Source organism: Pogona vitticeps, chromosome 6 (genome assembly GCF_051106095.1).
Source record: "Pogona vitticeps strain Pit_001003342236 chromosome 6, PviZW2.1, whole genome shotgun sequence".
Lineage (NCBI taxonomy): Eukaryota > Metazoa > Chordata > Lepidosauria > Squamata > Agamidae > Pogona > Pogona vitticeps.
The window spans coordinates 3,370,986-3,392,853 of NC_135788.1; the positions used below are offsets into that span (position 1 = coordinate 3,370,986).

Genomic DNA, 21,868 nt, shown 5'->3' on the forward strand with positions numbered 1-21,868 from the left:
GGGGAATCACCTTCAGCACCCCGGATAGCTCCAGGGTGCTGAAGTTCAGAGTGAAAGCCAGGGTGGAGGCAGTGGGGCTGAAAAACTGGTGTCCCTGTAATACTCTGTCCTGTCCACACCTCTAGCGTGCGGGTGATGGCCATCTTGAACGTCCCCAGTATCTCCATCATGGTGCTGCTCACACAGACAAAGACATCTTCAGAGTGAATATGAATGTTCATACCGGCCCAAGTATGGCTTCTTGCTGCCTCCTGGAGAGGCCAATATATCAACCAGGTCATAGAGTTGAAGTCTCAAAGAAATAAGTTGGAGTAAAAAAAGTGATTAAATCCAAAAAGGATTTAAAAGCTACGTAAATTGAATCCTAACAACTCCGCTTCTTGTAGATAAAAAAGCTAGCCTTTGGACCAGCCTTACTCATCTTGAATAAAGAAGAGATTACTCCAAGCCACTGTATCAACCAGAGTTTCAACGCAATACAAAGTCTTCAAACTGTGTACACACGTAAAATATGGTGGCTGCCACATAAGCACATGGCGTGTGGGGGCTAAACCCCAGTAGATGGCAACACTTTTCTAGGGTTGTCCTGCCTCAAGGTGTAGTGGTGGAGTGAATTTTTGGATGCTTCCTGGGCAGCTTCCCTTACACATAGAAAGCAACCAGGGGAAGCCTTCGGGCTAGTCTTCCTTCTGGCAAGGTCCTTTTTTGAGGTAGAAGGATGGTTTGCCATGGAAACATACATCTGATCCCAGCAATCTGATACGGTGCAGTTCCAGAGAATGGGAGCATACAGTTCTGCTCCCTGTGTGATCCATTGGCGGAATTGTGTGACTTCGCTCTAGATTTAACCACAGCTGTAAAAGTCTACTTTTTCTACTACAGCTCCCACAATCCCCAACAAGTATGGCTGCTACAGAATGCTAGGAGCTGTAGTGCAACTTTCCAAAGCTCTGGATTTTGTATATGACATGACCCATTAAACTGTTACTGTATTTAGTAAAAGTTGGGGTTATGTCATTGTTTGGCGAAGACAGTGGTTGCTAACCTTGGGTTTCCCGATGCTCTTGGACTACATCTCCCAGAAGTCTTCCCCATTAGCTGTGCTGGCCAGGATTTCTGGGAGCTGCAGTCTAAGAAAATCTGGGGACCCAAGGTTGGGAACCACTGGGCTAAGATAACGTAAAAGTTGCCTTGGCTCAATATCGCAACCCAACTGGATTTCTTGGCTCAATATCATGACACAACTTACCGTCCTTCCTGCTTCGTTGTTGTGTCTGTTCATGGCCGACCGAGCGTCCGGTCTGTTCTCCCTCGCGTCCGCAAATTCCCGAGACACCATGCTGCCGAACTCCACGTCTTCGCTGCAGCCCCCCCATTTCCATCCTTCTCCGGGGGGGCCCTTGTGACGGGTGTCGCAGCCGCAGATTGTGGCCGACCCTTCGGCGCAGGATCTGGTGACCGCGAAAGCCACTCCGGCCGAGGCGATGGCGTGAACGAAGGCTGACTCTCTGGTAGCTGGTGGGGTGGAGGAAGACAGGAGATGGTTCTAAGCCTCCGTGACGTGGCACGGAAACTGGGTTACGTTGGCAAATATATCACTTAAGAGGAACAACTGGGAGAGAATCCTTCCCATCCCAAATAAACAGAGAGCAATTTATTTGTCTTAATATTTCGAGAGAAAGTCAGGTCAACCAAATTGTTTCCAGGGACTTTCCTGATGTTGCTCTAGGCAAAAACCTGGTCTGGGTTTAGATCCAGTCAAGAGATATACCTGGATCAGTGACCCTCACAGACATCTTGGTGATGATGGTAGCCTCCTCTACTCTGTAGGACCATAGCAACGTCCTTGGGAACTCAACGGCGAAAACAGGATACCAAGAAAACCATTTGCGCCTCTGATTTTAGATCAGGCAACAAACCGTTGGGCTCCACCCATAAAATGTTGACTCAGTGTCCCATTGGTTAGTCTGCCTTCTTCAGTGCTTCCCAACTTTGGGTCCCCAGATGTTCTAGGACTACAACTCCCAGAAATCCTGACCAGCACAGCTGGTGGTGAAGGCTTCTGGAAGTTTTAGTCCAAAAACATCTGGGGACGCATGGTTGGGAACCACCGGTCTACTTGCTTTGCACCCCATCCTTCTCTAAAATTGGTATTCAGGGAGATTCACAAGAGAGTTAACAAAAAAAAATAGATCTTTAATGTCTTTTTAGACATAAACTCCCAAAATATGTCAGCCCAACAAAATAGGACCCCTTAGCTTTCCTGTACATTCTTAAATTAATCATTTGAAGTGCATTAAGTCCTGGAAGGAATTTAAGGAGAGAGAAGTAACTCATTTTCCAATGGAGCTGCCCCATCCAGAACTCGGGAATGTTGGCGTCAAGGACTGTAACTCCTGAAAATAAAGCTGGCCATTCTGGCTGTGGGTTTCTGGGAGTTGTTGTCCAAAAGAGTCACATGCCCCATCTCCCCTTAAAAAAAAAAAAGGTATACAGCTAGCAGAATCAAAAGCCATATTGTGAAGATGCAATCAGACGAATGTTAGGATCAAAACTCAATTGCATTAAAAGCGCTTTAAAATGCATCCTTTTTTAAAAAAAAGTATAGCAAGTTGCAAGTTCCCTCCTCAACCAACAGGCAATGATTGAAGGGGGGGGGAAAGATGTTTTCTGGCACAAGGGCAGTGGGGGGTCCTTACATGCCAGGGCATCCTCTTCCGTTTGGTTGAGAACAAGGGGGAGGGGCGTTTCCATTTCATTATTTATTTATTTTAAATATTTCTACCCCGCCTTTTTCCTTAACAGGCCCTGAGGCAGCCTACAACAATTAAAATACCATATTTAAAAGCTAAAAGCAGCAAGCGTACAAATATTAAAAAGAATTTAAACAAGTATTGTATTCAAAAACGGTCAATAAAATCAATATGGAAAGCACCCTGAATAACAACAGAGCACAACAACCTTTTTTTAATTTAATTTTTTTTAAAAAAAAAAAAAACCTTCTCAGGCTGCCGATCTCTAAGGAAAACCTGCTTGCGGAAGGGCAGCAAAGATGAGGCCAGCCGGGCGTCCAGTGGGAGGGAGTTCCAAAGTCTGGGAGCAGGGACAGAGAAAGGTCCCTTTGAAGGAGAAAGGCAGAATAGAGCTATTTTAAATAAATAAATAAGGCCCTCTCCTGTGTCGCCATCAGGTGATGGGCCCGAGAGAAAGGCCTCCCCTGATGATCTTAATGCCCGAGAGGTTCCATGAAGTTCAAGGTACCAACAGAAACCAGCTAAAGGCACTCCAGCAGAACACGGGGGTGCCCACCAGGCGTTCAGGGTATACTGCTACTGAAAATGGAGGACCCACTAGCTATAACAGTTAACAATCACACTGACCGGGGGGATTTTCGGACTTGCAGATTCCCCCCCCCCCAAAAAAAAACCCTCTTTCCTAAGCTCAGGAAAAAACCTGGTCCTATAGAGAGCAACCAGCTAATCCTGGACATAAGCGGTCAACCTGGAGCAGGTTTGTGGGTCACTAGGCTGAGCGTCAGTGGGGGAAAGGGAGAGAGAAGGAGAGAAGACGAGGACGCCAGAAGATGTTGGGGATACGAAACATGCTGCCATCAGGAAGACGTTGGATTCTTTCGGCAACAGCTGGGTTGCTGAAATGACCCTCTCTGGCTTCCAAGGAGGTTGCCCGAGGCAGGCTAGGGAGGCGGGGGGGGGGGAGGCTGCAAGAAAGCCAGGGAGGCCTCGGAGATGGAGATAAACCAGAGGAGAAAGCATGCAACTTGCAATGGAAATGAGGGGTTATTAAGGTGCCATATAAAAATGTAAGAGCCTCAGCACGGATGAGAGAAGAGATGCAGCCAGAGGGGTGGGGTGGGGGGGGGGCTCCACTGATTATTTGATGTCAACCTCCCTGGGTGGTTCTCCAAGGGAGCTTCGGCAGAAGAGGCGGGGGAACAGGTTGGGACTTGAGACGGAAAAGTCGGTCACTCGGAGAGCATTCCTGACAATTCAACCGCCAAAAAAAAGAAAAAGAAACTGAGATTAGGGAAGGTTACTCTCTTTTTTTGGAAGGGGACTCTCATTCCCAGAATCCCCCCACCAGCAGGGGAGTTGTAGTCCAAATCGTTCCTAGCTCTGCCCTCTCCAGAATTCCTTGGGTTGGACGGCCGGGCGGCTTTGGAATGGAGGACGGGGCTCCCTAAAACCGGACAAGGGGCCACCCCCGTGTGGGAGCGTCATTTGGGGACTATCCTCAAAAAAATAATAATTTTGCCAGCAGAGGGTTGGAGCAGTTCTGCCTCCCTCCTCCATGTAATGCCACAATGCTACAGCATGTGTACATAGAGCATATTATTTCTCGAGTAGAACTCTTATGTAAAACAAACCTTTTTTTTTTTTAAAGGAAAACCTGATCCAACATTCTGCAACAGTGTTCCCCCAAAAAAAAAAATCAGTACACACAGAGAAAACAGAAATTTATACAGTCCAAATACAGAAGTATAAAGGGTCTGCCCATAAATATAAGAAATAGAGTTGAGGATATACTTTAAAGCCCAGAAATGGGATATAATTACAGAGTTTCCTTTTCAGAACTCTGTGTATCATATTTCTTATTATCGGCAACAGCAGTCTTTCCTGATTCTGTCTGGTTTGCTTGCTTCCTGTCTTATTTTTCTTTTTGGTTCTTGAAGCATTTTGAAGCAGCTTTTCCTCTTTACCTGCGCACCTCCGCTTGAAAAATAAACCAACCCCAAAGGCATCAGGAGACAAAATACCTGTATAGCAAATGCGGTAAAACAGAACCAGTCAATTAAGTTTCATGGACAGGCAAAAAGGGGATGAGCTTGCAGGCGCGCAATTGTAAGGTCCCTGAGGAAGAATACGTCAAGAAAGCCCTTTCCCAAACGGAAACACCCTCCGGAATTTCCTGACATCCAAAACTATTTCAATTGCCATAACAGTGCGGATTGTATAGAATATTTTAAACTGCATTGTCTTTGGGAGTTGTCTCAAGAGTATGTTTGCAGGACACACACTTGTCAATTGCTCAATAAATAAATAATTCCCATCTCTTATTTAAAGCATTTGTATACTTACTGTTTTCAGCTTCACATATTGTCTTTTAATGATATAAGCTGGCTCCACAACCAGAGAGCTAAACCAGTGAGCAATCCAGCAGTTCTACCAAACATAAACTTCTTCAAGAGGAGTCAAACTCTGCCTCCTTCAAGTCAGAGGCAACTGGAGCCTCAAATCCACTTCCACAACCCAGCCATGGCACCTTTTATAGACCCAGGAAGGGCAGGGTCTTTCCAAAATACCATGAGCAAGCCACAGGATACCCCAAGCTACCCTTCAGGAAGGAAGGAAGGAAGGAAGGAAGGAAGGAAGGAAGGAAGGAAGGAAGGAAGGAGCAGATGTTGGATAGAAGGAAGGAAGGAAGGAAGGAAGGAAGGAAGGAAGGAAGGAAGGAAGGAAGGAAGGAAGGAAGGAGCAGATGTTGGATAGAAGGAAGGAAGGAAGAGATGATGGATAGAAGGAAGGAAGGAAGGAAGGAAGGAAGGGAAGGAAGGAAGGAAGATGATAAAGATGATGCCTTCTTAACTGCTGTGAGAGAAGTGAGAGAGTACACCTTCCCTGCAGAGCTTGGAGAAGTTAATGCCTCTAACAACAACACCCAGCATCCCCAGAAAACTGGCCTTGCCAAAGGAGGCTGAGGAGGAGCCTCCAAACTCCACATTTGCTTCAGTTCCTTGCTTCTTGGGTAGACTGGTCAACCGCACTACACTATCCATGAGGCAGTGCGACTGTAAGCCAACGGCATGAATTTAAGAGCCTCAGAGACCCGAGTCAACATTCCTACAGCCAACGGTGGTCCTTGTTCCCTCCCATGTAGACCCTCACTCTGGGGCTGTGAAGAGGATTTCCGCGTAAGGGTTTCAGCGCCTGGACCACACGGTTCGTAGACAGACACAGGGAAACGGTCATTCCCCTGCATGCTTCCGTACCGCCATTCATTCGCCTTCTGTTTCTCACCCCTAAATGCTGGAAGGGTGGGCCTTCTTTAAAATTTCAGCCTCGTTGTAATGTAGAAGTTACAATCCGCATCACTGCAGGGCTCCCAACCATTGGGTGAGAGGTAGGGGAGAGCTATTCACCTCAGGATGGGTATGTAACAATACCTCCCCCTCTTCCAAGCCCAGAAAAATGGGTCCGAATCTTGCCACCACTTTACTCTTGCTTAGGGAAAGTCAAGTAAGTCTCGGCAGAAAACCGACACTCATTGAGTGCACGCTGGTTGCGTTCCTGGGCTTGTGCTTCATAGGGCAAACTTGTCCGGCAGCACAACCAGCACCCCATTCATGACTGGCGGTTATCAAGGTGTTTACTCTTTCCCTTAAACAAGAAGAAATCAGCAAGGAGATGTGGGCCATTACTTTTCTGGACTACAAGTCCCAGCATGCCCCAGCTAGCCACCTTGTCCCCATCAGAAGAAGCCAGGTCAGAGATAACAGCCACAACTCTGTTTAACGGTAGACATTTCTTTAGCTGATGTGCATCGGCAGACCAGAAATTTGCCTTGGCAAATTCGGCATCGTCACAGCAACTCGGCATCAACATTTGGTTTCCAATGTTCCTGGTATTTTTGCCGTAAGCAAAAGTCAACTTCCCTGCCAGTTGGATCTCTCTCCTTTTTTTCCCCCTTTTTGGGTGGAAGCAAGACATGATTCTCTCTTCCCATCTTTGAGCAGTCGTGCCTGCATGCTGGAGGCATTCTCCCTAAAATTACACCGGTGCCAAAGGATTTCAGCTCTCTCCTTACTCCCTCTCAAATTGGGGCCTCGCCAAAATTTAATAGTTTTGATCACTAGAAAGGCCTGTTCCTGTGCAATTAAAAGAAGCTTTGAGACTTCCCCTTTTCCATGGGGTTGTGTACTGGTAGATCACTGCCTCGTATCTAGACGAATAACCCGTGTGAATGCAGGTCGCTCTTAGCTGCAGTTTTTCTCAAAGCCAGAAAGGACCCCAGAAGGACTTTGTTTCAAATTGTCTATTATTTATTTTTCTTATGACATTTATAGCTTGCCTTCTCCTGGTAAGTCCCAAGCAGTGCAAATAAATGGCATTCAGCTTCTGAATTCATGTCACCAGAATCTCAGTTTCTCACCCTAACCACTACACAATACTGCCTGTGTAAGAAGATTGCTCCTCTTCATGGATTTCTGCCTTGTCATGGCATAGGGGCTTGAGTAACTCAGAGGAGCTATGGGCTATGCCGTGCAGGGACACCCAAGACAGACAGATCCTAGTGGAGAGTTCCGACTAAACGCAATCTACCTGGAGCAAGAATTGGCAATGCCACTCCAGTATCTTTGCCAAGAATACCCCATGAACAGAAACAAAAGTCTAGAGTCCCCTGGACTGCAAGGAGAACAAACCGATCCATTCTGAAGGAAATCAGCCCTGAGTGCTCAGTGGAAGGACAGATCCTGAAGCTGAGGTTCCAGTACTTTGGCCATCTGATGAGAAGAGAAGACTCCCTGGAAAAGACCCTGATGTTGGGAAAGAGTGAAGGCAAGAGGAGAAGGGGACGACAGAGGATGAGATGGATGGACAGGGTCGTCGAAGTGATCAACATGGATTTGACCAAACTCCGGGAGGCTGTGGAAGACAGGAGGGTCTGGCGGGCTCCAGTCCATGGGGTCACAAAGAGTCAGACACGACTAAACGACTAAGCAATAATAAGAAGAAGCATGTTATAACTTATACAAACCCTGCTGGTGTTTATAGCGCTGGACACTTCCACCTCCTCCATATCAGAAATGATGAACATCATTTTACTGGACTATGACTTCCAAAATATCTAAACCGGCATGGGAAGTAACTCCTATCTCTGCTGTGGATGCTGTTGGGTTGCAAAGCCCATCATCCTTCACCTTTACTTACGCTGATTAGGGCTGATAGAAGGTGAACCTTGTGATTCAATGATTAAACTGCAGAACTGGAGTCAAGCTTCCGCTCGTGACCTAAGTTTGATGCAGACCTCCTCAAGCTTGTTCTATTGGTCAGTCCTACCAAAAGGTACGGGGAGGGCTGGGCTTGTAGCCTTCTACGTGCAAAGTAGGTAACTAACAAGTGAACTATGTCTCTTGCTTTGACATGTCTTATTATTTTGACATAACCCATTCTTATTCCAAGCTCATGATTTACCCCTGTTTTCCAACATAACAATAACTGTGTGCCGTCAAGTCAATTATGACTTATGGGAATCCTTTTCAAGGTTTTCTAGGTAGGGAATACAGAGACGTGGTTACCCGTTCCCTTCTTCTGGGACGGTGCCGCTGGCCCAAGGCCACCCAGGCTGGCTCTTCTGCCAGGAGGCACAGGCGGGGAATCGAACTCCCAGCCTCTAGCTCTCTGCAGCCGGAGACCTCAACCACTGTTGAGCCCTTTTTGGCTATGAAAACTCATAAGGAAGTTGATGGTCCCTGGTTCTTTCTAAAACAATGCTTCAGCTAGAAGGCACCATGGAACGTAGACATCTTCCACCTTTGGGCACCGATGGCCGAGGGGCTTCTGGGAGTTGTCGTTCAAAGCTGGAACTTGCCAAAGTCCTTGGCCACTACCATCCACCAGACCATTAGTTGTTTTGTGGTTTAGTCATTAAGTCATGTCCGACTCTTCGTGACCTCATGGAGTAGAGCATGCCAGGCCCTCCTGTCTTCCACTGCCTCCCGGAGTTGGGTCAATTTCATGTTGGTCGCTTCGATGACACTGTCCAACCGTCTCGTCCTCTGTCATCCCCTTCTCCTCTTGCCTTCACTCTTTCCCAACATCAGGGTCTTTTCCAGGGAGTCTTCTCTTCTCCTGAGATTGCCAAAGGACTGGAGCCTCAGCTTCAGGATCTGTCCTTCCACTGAGCACTCAGGGTTGATTTCCTTCAAAATGGATGGGTTTGTTCTCCTTGCAGTCCAGGGGACTCTCAAGAGTCTCCTCCAGCACCACAATTCAAAAGCATCAATTCTTCAGCGGTCAGCTTTCTTTATGGTCCAGCTCTCGCTTCCATACATCGCTACTGGAAAAACCATAGCTTTGACTATGCGGACCTTTGTCGGCAAGGTGAGGTCTCTGCTTTTTAAGACGCTGTCGAGGTTTGTCATCGCTTTCCTCCCAAGAAGCAGGCGTCTTTTAATTTCGTGGCTGCTGTCACCGTCTGCAGTGATGTTGGAGCCCAAGAAAGTAAAATCTGTCACTGCCTCCCTATCTTCCCCTATTATGGCCCTATATGCTAACTGTCCAGGCCCATCACAGGAGTGGAGCAGATTTTTAACCTTCTTGCCAACGCGATGACCTTCAGGCATAGAGCATCTCACAGTGAGACAAGAATTCGGACGTTACCGTCTTTCCCCTCTCCTCTTGATGACGCTGGTCTCCTATGCTCTACGGCTCCATCTCCACTACCAAGAAGATTGTCTGACCACCTTCTGGCCGCCCGATCTTATTTCCATGAGAAGCCGTCCTACTTGGGTCTTCTCAGACACTTTCCAAACCCACCACCCACTGCCGCGCAGAGCTCGGCCCCTCCTCGCCCGGTCCCTACAGAGAATCATTTTCTGTGATCAGCAGGCTGTGGGCTCACAAAAAAAGAGAGATCCCCCTCTCGCTCAGCCCACCTGAGAATGGAATTCGAGGCTCCCATCTCCCTTGGCATGATTCCTCTTGACAGGCCGGCTTGGTCGGGATGGCCAGCCGCCCTTATTACCTGCTGGGGCGAATGAATCCCCTTTTGTGTGGGAAGTGTCACGGCGCGTTAGGCCAACAATGGCCCGAGATATTTTATATGAAGTTTGCCCTGACCACTGATTAGCAGAAACCGACCAAGTCATAGCAACCTACAACTATGCGTTGGCTGGGCCCCGTCGCCGGCCGAAAGGGAAATCCCTATTCAAGTGGTTTAATAAAACAATCTAAAGGGCGTGTGAATCGTGAAAAGCATTTTCACTTTTTTCTCTTGAGCTTAATCTCCTGGTCTCTGGGGATATTGTGCTCCGAAAAGGCCCCAGCGGGGTGCGGGCGAAGGTCCCTCATCTTCTGTTTTTACAGCCCCCTTTTCTCTGCCCAAGTTAATGATATACCGATGTGATTGCCTTCCTCAGCAAGGCCAAAACATGGCTCCGATGAAAAGGATGGACCGCCTAACACATCCTCAGAGGCAACAATATCTCATCGAAAGGTCATAGGTCCTAACCTGCTGGGTTTTTTTGGGGAGGGGGGAGATGTCTACCGGCCCCTCCCTCGCACCCCTCTGCCGAAAGATGGCTGAAGCTCGGAGTTGTTCCCAAGATCCTCAAGAGAAAGAGAGAGAGAGAGGCTGAGAATCTTCCTGGAATTACCTGCGGACAATTAATTTGATTGCTTCGTTCATCCCTAGCCCATACAACGGTATCTGCTGCCTTGGCTGAGCAAACTGAAGACCACCATCATCTTCCATCTCGTATTTGGGACTTCCTCTTTTCCTGCTGCTTTCCACCTTTCCCAGCAGGATTGGCTTCTTCCAGGGCCATATAGTGGCATCTGCATTTATTTTCCTGGACTAGACCATCCGAATTGAAGATCACCATCAATAGTAGTGTCGAAACAGGTCCCTAGACCAGTGGTTCTCAAACTGGGGTCCCCAGATGTTCGTGGACTCCAATTCCCAGAACTCCTGGCCAGCGCAGCTAGTGTTGAAGGGTTCTGGGGTTTGTAGTCCAAGAACATCTGGGGACAGAAGGTTGGGAATCACAGCCCTAGAGTCTATTGGTGACACTCAATGACAATTAGAGACATGTGTCTTTCGTTAGCAAATACAAGGAGCAGGATGTCTGAAGCTTTTCTTTAATTTCTTTGAGAACACCAAATGCTATCTTTTTGGACTACATTTCCCAGAATTCCAGTGTTGTAATAAAAGAAAAGTCAGCCTTCCAAGCTCTTTCCAGGGCTTCCCTTCAACTTGTTCTCAGAGTTATGTTGGGAACTATGGCCACCTCATGAGAAGAGAAGGCTCCCTGGAAAAGACCCTGATGTTGGGAAAGTGTGAAGGCAAGAGGAGAGAAGGGGATGACAGAGGACGAGATGGATGGACAGGGTCATCGAAGTGACCAACATGAATTTGACCAAACACCATGAGATAGTGGAAGACAGGAGGACCTGGCGTGCTCTGGTCCACGGGGTCACAAAGGGTCGGACACGACTTAACGACTAAACAACAACAGACCAGATGCACTTCTGTTCTGATCCAGTTATTCGTAATTTCCTATAGTTTGGACTGAGTGATGAAAACTTAATTCCTGTGTTTACAGGACAGGAAAGGTTTCCAGAGTTCAACTTACATTAGGGGACCAGATGAAAACTTCAGCCAGTTCTTATTTTGAGACGAACGCCCCGCATGGGCCCTTCTTGAATCAATTCGCAAACCACAATGCTCTTCACCACCAATATTTGAGCTTTTCGTAGTTTTTCTTATCCTTTTCTGATCTTTTTTTAAAAGGATACTGGAAGTTGTATAAAGTGGGGAAATGTGCAGAAAAAGGTGTATATACTAAGGGGAGACCGCCTGCAAAAATGTGTTATCTTAAGCAAAGGTTCGTACAAAACTACATTTGTTAGGTTATTGGAATCGCACTAACGAATTCCCACCTCCAATGGGTTTTGTAGGGCCTGATCTCAAGGGTTCCCATTTCGGCATGCTCAGAACTTCAGGGTGTTATTTTGGGACTACCAAAAACTGTAACCCAAAAGCTCTGGTTTCGGCCTTCTGTGAAATCTATGGGCCTAAGATTCAAGGTACTCCTCCAGAGCCTCCCAAGAGGCAAGCATCTTCCTTTTGCCCTACAGCCGTGGTCCCCAACCTTGGGCCTCCAGATGTTCTTGGACTACAACTCCCAGAAGCCTTCACCACCACCGCTGCTAGCCAGGATTTCTGGGAGTTGAAGTCCAAGAACATCTGGAGGCCCAAGGTTGAGGACCACTGCCCCACAGAGAAGCCTTGTCTCTCCTTGGGTGACCCATGTTTGAGGAAGTTGGCCAGTTCCCTCCCTGCTGCTTCCCTTCAGATACTTTGAACTGAAGTTCTCATCCTTCCCAGCCGGTGGGAAGGTCAGGCATGATGGACACTGCAGTTCAAAATAATTGTAGGGCGCCGGTTGGAAAAGGCTGGTGGGGGGCATCTCCATGGGGCAAGTCAGAGCTTTTTCAGACCTGGCTGAATGTGTGCAACATGTCATCAAGTATGTATTCTGTGCCATAATTTGCATCCAGTGGAGCATGAGGCACACCCCAAGGCCTTAAAACCCCCAAATTTACCATCCAGAGGCACACGGGCTCTGATCCTCGAGACCCTACAGAACCACGACGGACGGTCGCCTTCAATAGCTTTATTCTCCCTGACCGTTCACCGAAAGAGAAACGGAAGAAGAGAGGGCATAACAAACGTGCTTATTCTCGAATAGGGATGCCAGCTAATTAGAAGACATTTAATCGTCTGCATTTTAATCTTCCAGAGTTTCCCCAAAATCATCCGGATCCCTGTGAGCACCCATGGACCTCAACATCCACCACCTTTTGGAGACGAAGGGGGCCATTTCTATGAAGACAGGAAGCTTCTGCCCACATATTTTTTGTGCTTCGGTGTATATCCTATTCCGGCTTCCCCTCCACCTCTGCTTTATCTTCTATCACTTGCATCCCTCGTTTTAATTATCCGCCCTGTTCTTCCAGCATCCTTTACATCTCCTTCAAAGGGAAGGGTGTTTCCTAAGCTTTCTAGAAGTTATGCTTCTCTGGGCTGACTCACTTATACATGATTAATGCGCGTGCCAGCTCCCTAACTGTTTCCATTGCTACATGCTTAATATGTAAAAATTTAATTAAAGTGTTATTCATTAAAGACCATATCTGGGCCAATTTTCAAATATCCAAGGGGTGTATTTCAATGAGGAGATATATGCTCGCAGACTAAGTTGGAAGATCTCTAACTCTCTCTCTCTCTTTCTCGTTCATTTTCTGTTGTTTTCCCTCCCTCCCGACAAAAATCAAAGCCCTCAACTTCAGCCTGATAGAAAGATGCCAGTTGGTCCGTACAAATGGCAATCATATTTTTTAGGAATGTGTTATGAAGAAGGCATGGTATTCTTTAGGCAAGACGCGTCGCCAGGATTCCCGCAGAAGAATCAGTGCGAAAAACCTAAAGAGCAGCCATAATTCAAGGCCAATCCTGGAGTGTCGTTTGAGCTAGTGGTGGATGGAATAAATTCAATTAATTTCATGCCACAAAGTCCATTTTGACTTATGGAGGCCCTTTCCAGGGTTTTCCAGGTAGAGAAGACTCAGAAATGGCTTCCCGTTCCCTTCTTCTGGGGGCACTTCTGGAACTCTGTCCAGCTTGCCCAAGGCCACCTAGGCTGGCTCTACTCACAGGAGGCACCATGGAGGATTCAAACTCCCAACCTCTGGTTTTGCAGGCAGAGACCAGCCAGCTTTTGGACCGTATGCCGTCAAGTCAGTTCTGACTTATGGCTACCCTTTCCAGGATTTTCTAGATAGAGAACACTCAAAAGTGAGTTTCCATTTCCTTTTTCTGGGGGCGCCTTGAGCCTATGCAACTGGCCCAAGGCCACCCAGGCTAGTAAGGCTGGTTCTTCACCCAGGAGGCACAGCAGGGAATTGGACAGCCAGCCTTGGGCTCCTCAGCCAGATATCTCAACCACTGAGCTATCCAGCCAGCACATCCAGAGGTGTACAACCTGAGAACTCTGGAGCAGGTCCTTTGTAAAGCCAACAGCTCTTAATTGTCCATTCAACACCAAACTGCCCTCCTATATTTTGCATTAGAGTAGATGATATCTCGACAGCAGATTGCTCCTGGGGAAAATATATATATTTCTGCTACAACTGCTAAGAGAACTGTGGCTAAGCGTAGAGGGAACAAGGAGGTTTGAAGTGAGTGGCGAGTGATGATGTCACTTTTGCTCCTCAGAAAGTCTCAGGGCTGCCATCTTGGATTGGCTATTTTGGCAACTCCCCGGTCACTGTAAAAATATGTAATTTAAAAAAAAACTTGTATTTTCCTATAAAATAGACTGACATAAATACCTTTTAGCGCAACATGAGCACTTGTAACTTACTTTGATTCTATTATACATAGCCAGCAGACCTTGTGCGGGGTGGAAGGTGTTTTGGCTTGGCTGCCCGGTTGCCCTTAGGTTTCTTGTTTCTTGAGGGAATCCTTGAAAAATAACTTTTTTTCTGGTAGACAATCTCCGGAAACCCACTGGTGTATCATAGCTGATAGTATTTGGTGGGGGGGGGGGGGGGTCGTCCTTGCCCTGTCCATCCAAGAGGAAGACCAAATATGAGATGCATAAGCGCCCTGCTCAGTTCTTGCAAAGTCAAGCCAGTGGCTTCCTTGAGGGAGCCGGTCCATCTCGTATTTGGTTTTCCTCTTTTCCTGGTGCTTTCCACCTTTCCCAACATTATTGTCTTTTCCAGAGAATCCTGCCCAAAGCAGATAACCGTCCTCATAGATATGAATATATATATTTGAATTCTGTACAGATATTTGGGGGAAAGGAACAGCTTCTGCGATAAGGCGTCAAGAGATCATCCGTCGCTAACGCCCAATGCGAAGGAATCGTGTTTGATCTCCCTCCAGTGCTACACCCGCAGTGCCATTGGCTTAGAAAACCAAGGGGCTGATTCAGCCTTTTTTTTCCCCTGATGCCAAGGATGCTCCACCGTGGTAGGGGAACTGACTACGGCAGAACCAGAGGTGCTTGGAGTACAGTTATGGCCCGACAATGATTTACGGGAAGGGAAATTCCTGACAATTAATGACCGGCTTGGGTTGAAGGCCTGGGGCCTTTGGGAGGGTTTACAATTCTTTTATGGAGTTACCTCTTGCCAGGAAGAGCCCAACCCAAGCAGGTACGGATCCTTTAAAAGAAGCTTTGGCAATATAGATGTGAAGGAGACGCTGCCCTCATATGACTGACTAAAGGCTGACTAATCTTGGGGGAGGTGCCGCCATTTTGAAGCCTGTGAAGGGAATCACCGTCTACCACAAAGCCCAGCGATGCCCACCCTTTTTCCTCTATCTTCCTACAATTAAACTCAATTTAATGAAGGTCATCGTCTCAACGCCCCCATTCTCCCATCCTTCCTTCAGCCCTCGTTTAAGGATATATCGATTCCCTGATCAATCGAAGTGAGGGGAAAGGAACGTTCCGGAAAATGTTCGTGTTCATGGGACGCTTTGAAAACGTTCCGCTGAATCTGAAGCAGGCCCCTTCAATGTCTTCCCTCAGCCACGCAGGGAAACCAGTTAAGGGACCCTACAGGACATGGCCGGCCACCAGTTGACCATCCCTGTCAAGGGTCCTCTTGGTGGTTTCACCAACATCTGGAGACGACCATCAAAACAGTTGACTTTAATGGTGGATCAGACAAGTCTAAGGAGGAGAGAAGATCCGTAAGTGGCTAGTGGTCACATCAGCTAGATCTTTAGGATCAGAGTCAGCCTATCTGAAGCTAGCCAGAAGTCTCCGAGAAGCCAAGGGCAGGACAAGAGGAATGAGAGCAGGAGAGGGGCTTGTCCTCATGTCCTCCTGGTGGCTGCTCAGAAATATTTGTTTATTTAATTTATTTATTTGATTTATACCCCATCAATGTGCCAAGTCTCTCTGAAAAGCCATGTCTTGAGTTGCCTCCTAAAGATCAACAGGGAGGGCGCCAGGCGTAATTCCTCGAGGAGGTGGTTCCATAAGGTTGGAGCCACTGTCAAGAAGGCCCTGCCTCCTGTAGGAGACTCCTCCCCATTGGCTTGTTCTAACATGGCTCTTAGATTCTCTCATCCTCTTCTCTGACCTCCACAGGAGAGACTGAGAAACTGTCATTCAAGACAGGGTATTGTTTATCTAAAATGTTCTTTAGATGAGAAGAAATCATGGAGGACCTTTGTCACAACAAGGCTGAGGAAGAGGAATGGACCGGGTCTTATCCTCACCCAAGGTGAGGTCCTTAGGAATCCAAAACAGCGAAGTACTTTCAACTTTGGAGGAAGAAAATGCCAAATATCCTTCTCGATCTACCCATAAAAATGAAAATACAATAACCACAAAAGTAAAGAACACTTCGCGGTTCTGTCCTGCTGCCTGAATCGGCTCTCAAGGCAGGGCCGGCGCTCAGCTGTATCTCTCCGTGGAACCTCCATAGGGGAGAGTAGCTTACCTCTGCATATCAGTTGCTAAAGGAATACAAGGGGAAAAGGGAATTGTTTTGCCTTCCGGCCACTGCTAAAACTGGAATAGTAGATGGAAGTTAAGACAAGTCCTGGGGGAATCAGACTGACATCTTAAATTAGAAATAATTAAAAATGGAATAGATGCTGGGAGTGTTTTGCATTAAGACAATTAAATTCCTGTTCTGTAACGCGGGTGGTTTCCAAGCTGGGTTTTGGTAACTGACGGCGATGCACGTGTGGCCAGAAGATTCTCATCACGGCCGAAGAAAGGGGTGACGCTGGCCCATCGGACTGAAATCCCATTTGATGGATGAAACTGCTCTTCTGGATCCATTTCAGGCAGTTACCAGGATCTGGGTTTGGGAGGGAAAGGGATCTTGACTGCACAGAGAAGTTGCTGGGGGCAGCAAGACAAGAATTACTTGATGCCCCCCACAACCACACTTCCCAGCCTGTTTCGATGTCATTGGCCAACTTGTCCTTCTCGGTTACTGATGTAAATCTTTGCTTATTTCACTCTTGTTTCAGAAGCCCTCTCCTTTCTGAGATATGAGAGATTTACTGTGTTTTCTTGCGTTGCTTTACAGATAAAGAAATGTTGGGAGGGGGGGGCAGAAGTGTTTTTTTGATCATGCTCGTATTTTGCATAAAGCAACGAAATACAGTGTTCTTCTTCTGCACAGAATATAATGTCTTGCTCAAAAAAAACCCCGCATTTTTGGCAGATTCTTTTGTTGAGAAAGTGGCTCTTTTTTTCCTTGTGTGCAAGAGTGAGAAAACGAGCAGAACTTGACCGTGGATGGATGGGAGGTCCTGAGGTGGCCAGACATCCTTCAAGAATGTGGAAAAACTTTCAAGTATTCATTAAATCCTTATTCCAGGTTGGCTCTCCGGAAGGACAGGAGGCCACCACAGATCATGGCAGGAGGTAAAGATGGAAGGTTATCACCGAACACGTTGGTGGTTTTTCTTTGTGGTCAAGGAGCAGATCATGTGCCGTGTTGGGAACAAGCACGATGAAACACGGTGACTGTTTAGATGATCATGATGATCTCTCTCCTGCACCAGATGCCGGTGAACCCAAGCTGTCCTGATTCACAGCTTGGGTGCAGTAATGGACGAAGGTCAACAAACCCAAATATTTAGAGATGGGTAATGATATAGACTGAACAGCAAACAAGGAAAGATAAGGATATAAGAATGGCTAAGCTGTAGCCGCCAAAGCCCTGCCTTCTCAAGTCTTCTTTTCTTACACCGTCTTGCTCAGTGAGCGTGGGAAGTCCACAAACAGGCCATGAACGCAACAGCAAGCATCATCTCATGTTCACTAAAACCTGGGGTTTACAGGACTGCTGCTTCTGATGCTGGGGGTAACACAGTGAGAAAGGAGCATGACGGGAGTCTGGAATTCTGGCCGGAAAAAGACAAAAGAGTGTCGCATCATATTTCAGGAGATGAGGACTTCCCTTCTGGCTCATACCGAAAAGATGACATAAGCCACAAGCATTTCCCTCCTGCTCAGTTCTGAGATATAAAACCAAGACCATCACAAAGTAGAGCGATTCAGACTTTCTGGGTGACTTCGGTGGATCTTCTCCGGATGTTGGATGATCAAAGCCATGTTGGTTGAAAACATTCCTGGGACAGGAGGCGCTTTGTAGGGCACCCATCCTACCCTTTGAGGCTGTTGGTTGAGGTCTCTGGGTGCGGAGCCAGAGGTTGGAAGTTCGATTCCCCCAACTGGGCCTCCTTGACAGGGGCTGGACTGGATGACCCCAGAAGGTCCCTTCCAGCTCTTAGCAGTGCTACGATTATTATAAAAGAGAGAGGAGAGCACTCAGCACTGAAGAACTTTCTGTCCTGTTGAGCATGGCAAAGAGAAACGAAGGTTGTGGACCACAAGCCCTGGTACAGCCTTCTACGTGGATGTTGATGGACAGCACATCCCCATGAACATCTCCCCATCCGCTCTTCTAGCGAAAGGCTTCGGGAGCGGCCGCTCGGGCATCATCGCTTAGGATCATAAGGTCCTCAACTCTTCATCTCCCTTGACTGGTCTTCTCCTCCAGGAATCTTCAGCGGGCTTCCTTGTGTTTCCCAGACGGCTATGGGGAAGCACTCCTGCTTGACCCCCAAAGGAACATGTTCTCAAGCCATAGGGTTCCCATTTGGACTTCTGTTGGGTCGCCTACGTATCTGATGCTGAAAAGCCAGCCCCAAGGTATGTCCACAGTGGATCCACCGCCTCTCATCCTCTCACACGAGCCAAAGCCACAAGGGCACCCACCCGGCTTCTCTCGAAGGCAAACAGCTCATCCACAACCCTGTTCCCCGAAGCGCCAGAGAGAGAGAGAGAGAGAGGATGCTGGCTTCTTCTCCCGACAAAGCTTTTAATCCCATTGGCCACGACCTTTGACCCTATTAGAGGTCGCAGTGACCCTAATCCAATCTGATTGATTAACTGGACCAGAGACCCCGATGAGCCGACCCCCTGCTCTCCTCCCCTCTTTCCTCCTGGCCGAACAGTGGGAGGCAGTGGGGTTGTCTTTACATCACAATTGCCGGCCAGGGAGAACCTGTTTCTTTACTCAGAAACCCAGGCGCCCCCCCACCCCACCCCTTGTACCCACTCCCCGAGAGAGTTCATTAAAAGCTCCTTCTCCACAATGATGGGGAGCCATCTTTCAGCCCCCTTGGCAGGTTTAGAGCTGTGTCTCCCCCCCCCCCCGGTTTAGTGGAGGGAGGGGACGTGCCCTGGCAGAGAGACGGACACAAGGGGGAAACGGGCAGACAAGAGACCCCTTGGAGGCATTTCAGTGCAAAGGGGGGTGAAAAGAGGGGGTCACGTTTAAACACTTGGTGGGTAATTGACTTCCAGGAAAGCAGGGAGGGCTGAGGGGTAGAGAAGCTTTTTTTTTGGAGGGGAGGGGGGTTAATTACGTGGCAGCAAAAATAGTCTCCAGAAAAGGCTGTTTAAGGAAAACAGTGGCCTTGAGAAACCAGAGGGGAAAAAACTTGGCATCTTGTAAATGAATACGGACGAGGGGGGATTTAATGGACGGACGTGGAGGGCAAGCGCTGGTGCAGCCTAGTGCAACTCGAAATTGCGACAGAGGAAATGTGCGTCACCCGTATTCTGCCCGGCAGTGGCATAAAAGAAAGGATACACACACACACATACACTCGCCCACCCTGCTCCAAGCACACGTTCTGCCATGCATGTCTTGGCACGGGTGGGAAAACAGGGCCCGTCTCTCTCGTTATGCGGCTTGCACGTGTAATTCAAACACCACCTTATGGGGAATGGGATTTGGGAATACGTTGTGCAAAAAAAACAACCCACACACAAACCAGCCATTGGCCATCCCGGTGCACGCTGAGGGCACCACTGAGAGGTGGTGAATTGCACGCCGTGAATGGCACGCTGGGTGAAGAAACGCCCGTCGGCCAGTCCAGGGCATCCTATTCTTGCCAATCCAAGGAAACCCAGGACAGGCCCGGATCCCTCATCATCCCCACCGGGTTTATTGTTTTAGAAACAGCCGGAAGGAAACAGCCCTTTCGGGGGTTTTCAGACTGGCTTTTGAGGAAAGTGCTTTCGGGTCAGAGTCTGGCATCATGGCTTTCTCGGACTACATCTCCCAGAGGTGCTGCAGCCTAGTATGGCCGCTGACCACGCTGCCTCAAGGCTTATGGGAGCGGTAGTCCATAAGAGTTTTAAGTTTGCTAAGCTCTGGCCAAAGTACCGGTGGACGATCTAGCTTCTCCTTCCCGTGTATTTTTATTTCTACTTGTTAGTGACACCGGACCTTTCCCCCAATAAGTTCAAGGGAGCTTACACGGCCCTCCTGTGTCTCCTTCTCAAGTTATGCTCACAACAACCCTGTAAGGTAGCCTAGGTGGAGAGGGGGGGCTAAGGTCACACCGTGAAGTTCATGCCTCCAGAGGGAGCACGAAGTGGTCCTCGTGGGTGCTGGAGTTTTTACAACCTCACATGCTGCCTGGAGAAGGTGTGGCTGGGAGGGGCCTTTCTGGGCTGGGCTGGGCTGCCAGTCTATCCAGCACTAACCAATCATTCCTTCTGTGCCTCTGAATTCAAAGAGAGCCCCGCCTCTCTGCTCAGTGTGCTCTTTTCCCTCTTAAGAGTCTGTCGAAAGCAGTCACGTTTATCAGCTTGCTGTTTGATCTTTTCACAAGTGTTAAGTAAAGAAAGTTTTTTCTTCTTCTTTCCACTGATAATGTCTCAGAGTGAGTTATTGAGACTGTAAGTGCCAGTTAATGAGAAAAGTGGCAAACTATTACTAGGGGAACTTCAAGCTAATCTGCTCTGTGAATCCTTGCCCTTCTCTGTAAATCCCAGCCCTTCTTTCAACCAGGAATTCAAAACTCTGCAACACTGAATCCCAGTTCAGCCTCCAAATCCCACCATCTTATTGCTACTTGTATAATGGTCTATAATGGTGTGGTGCCCCATGAAATCCCACTGTGGTGCTGTGCCCGCCCACTTTTCCTTTCCTTTCCCATTCCTAGAGGCTGACGGTGTGGGATGAAGGCCGGGAAACAGGAGCACCCTCCGACGGACAAGACAGAGGTTCGAAAAGTAGCCTTTCGGGCAACGATTCCCAGAATTCGTCCTTGCCTTCCCCCCCAGGGAAAGTTGCTAAACTCTGGCATAAGGAACACTCCCAGGTCTGAGGATGGTGTAAAAAGCAGGGTCAGAGGTTTCATTTCTCGGTAGTGGGAAGATAATATCTTTAGGATGATGGTGACAATGATTTTGTCTTTGAACGGAGCAAGATGTGGCTGTCGGCAGCTCACTCTGCAACCCGGCTCTTTTCTTGTTAGCCGAAATATGTTCTTTCCTGGAGGGAGCTCTGAAGACCGAACCCTTTTTCTGCCTCCCACACCTTCATCCCTCTACTGCTGCCTTCCCCCATAGATGAAGCCCCCTCCCCTCACGTTTCCCCCCAAGGGACAACATTTTTCAGTTATGAAATAGTGTCCCTCCATCACTTGCCCACAGCACCCAACCTCCAACCGGGCTTTCTATCCTTCTGCATTTTTGTCTGACTGGCGGGTTTTTGTGTTGGGGTTTTTTTGTGTGTGGTTTTGTGGTTTGTGTGTGTGTGTGTGTTTTCCAAGCGGGAAAAGGTATAGGAAGAAATCTTAACTTCCAGTGGGGTAGCATGAGTAATGTTTGGGATGTGAGAGAAGACGGTCAAGGTGTTGGCCAGGGTCGACACTGGGCATGTCATGAGGTCTCTGAATCCCCCAGCCAATATGGCCACGAGTCTGTCTGGCCGGTGGATTTGACGTTTTGTAGTCAACCCAAAATTACCTGACTATCTCAGAATGCCGGACACATAATAATGGACTCAAGCTACCGGAAGCCAGATTTCGGGTGAATATCAAGAAAAACTTCTTAACTGTTAGAGCGGTATGACGGTGGGACCAATTCTCTCGAGAGGTGGTGAGCGCTCCGACGCTGGAGGAATTCAAGAGCAAATTGGATAACGCTCTGCCAGATCTGCTTTGATTTGGATTCCTGCCCTGAGCAGAGGTTTTAGAGGTCCCTTCCAACCCCGTTATT

At 48.0% G+C, this 21,868-nt stretch overlaps 1 protein-coding gene across 1 annotated transcript in view; it reads right to left on the bottom strand.

Moving 5' to 3' along the window:
- The window catches only part of WNT3A (Wnt family member 3A), a 72,356-nt gene that overhangs the window by 8,085 nt on the left and 42,403 nt on the right, over positions 1-21,868 (bottom strand). Inside the window, exon 3 of the mRNA XM_020804931.3 lies at positions 1,250-1,515. Within this exon, the coding sequence (XP_020660590.1) occupies positions 1,250-1,515 (266 nt within the window). The remainder of the gene's footprint in view (positions 1-1,249; positions 1,516-21,868) is intronic.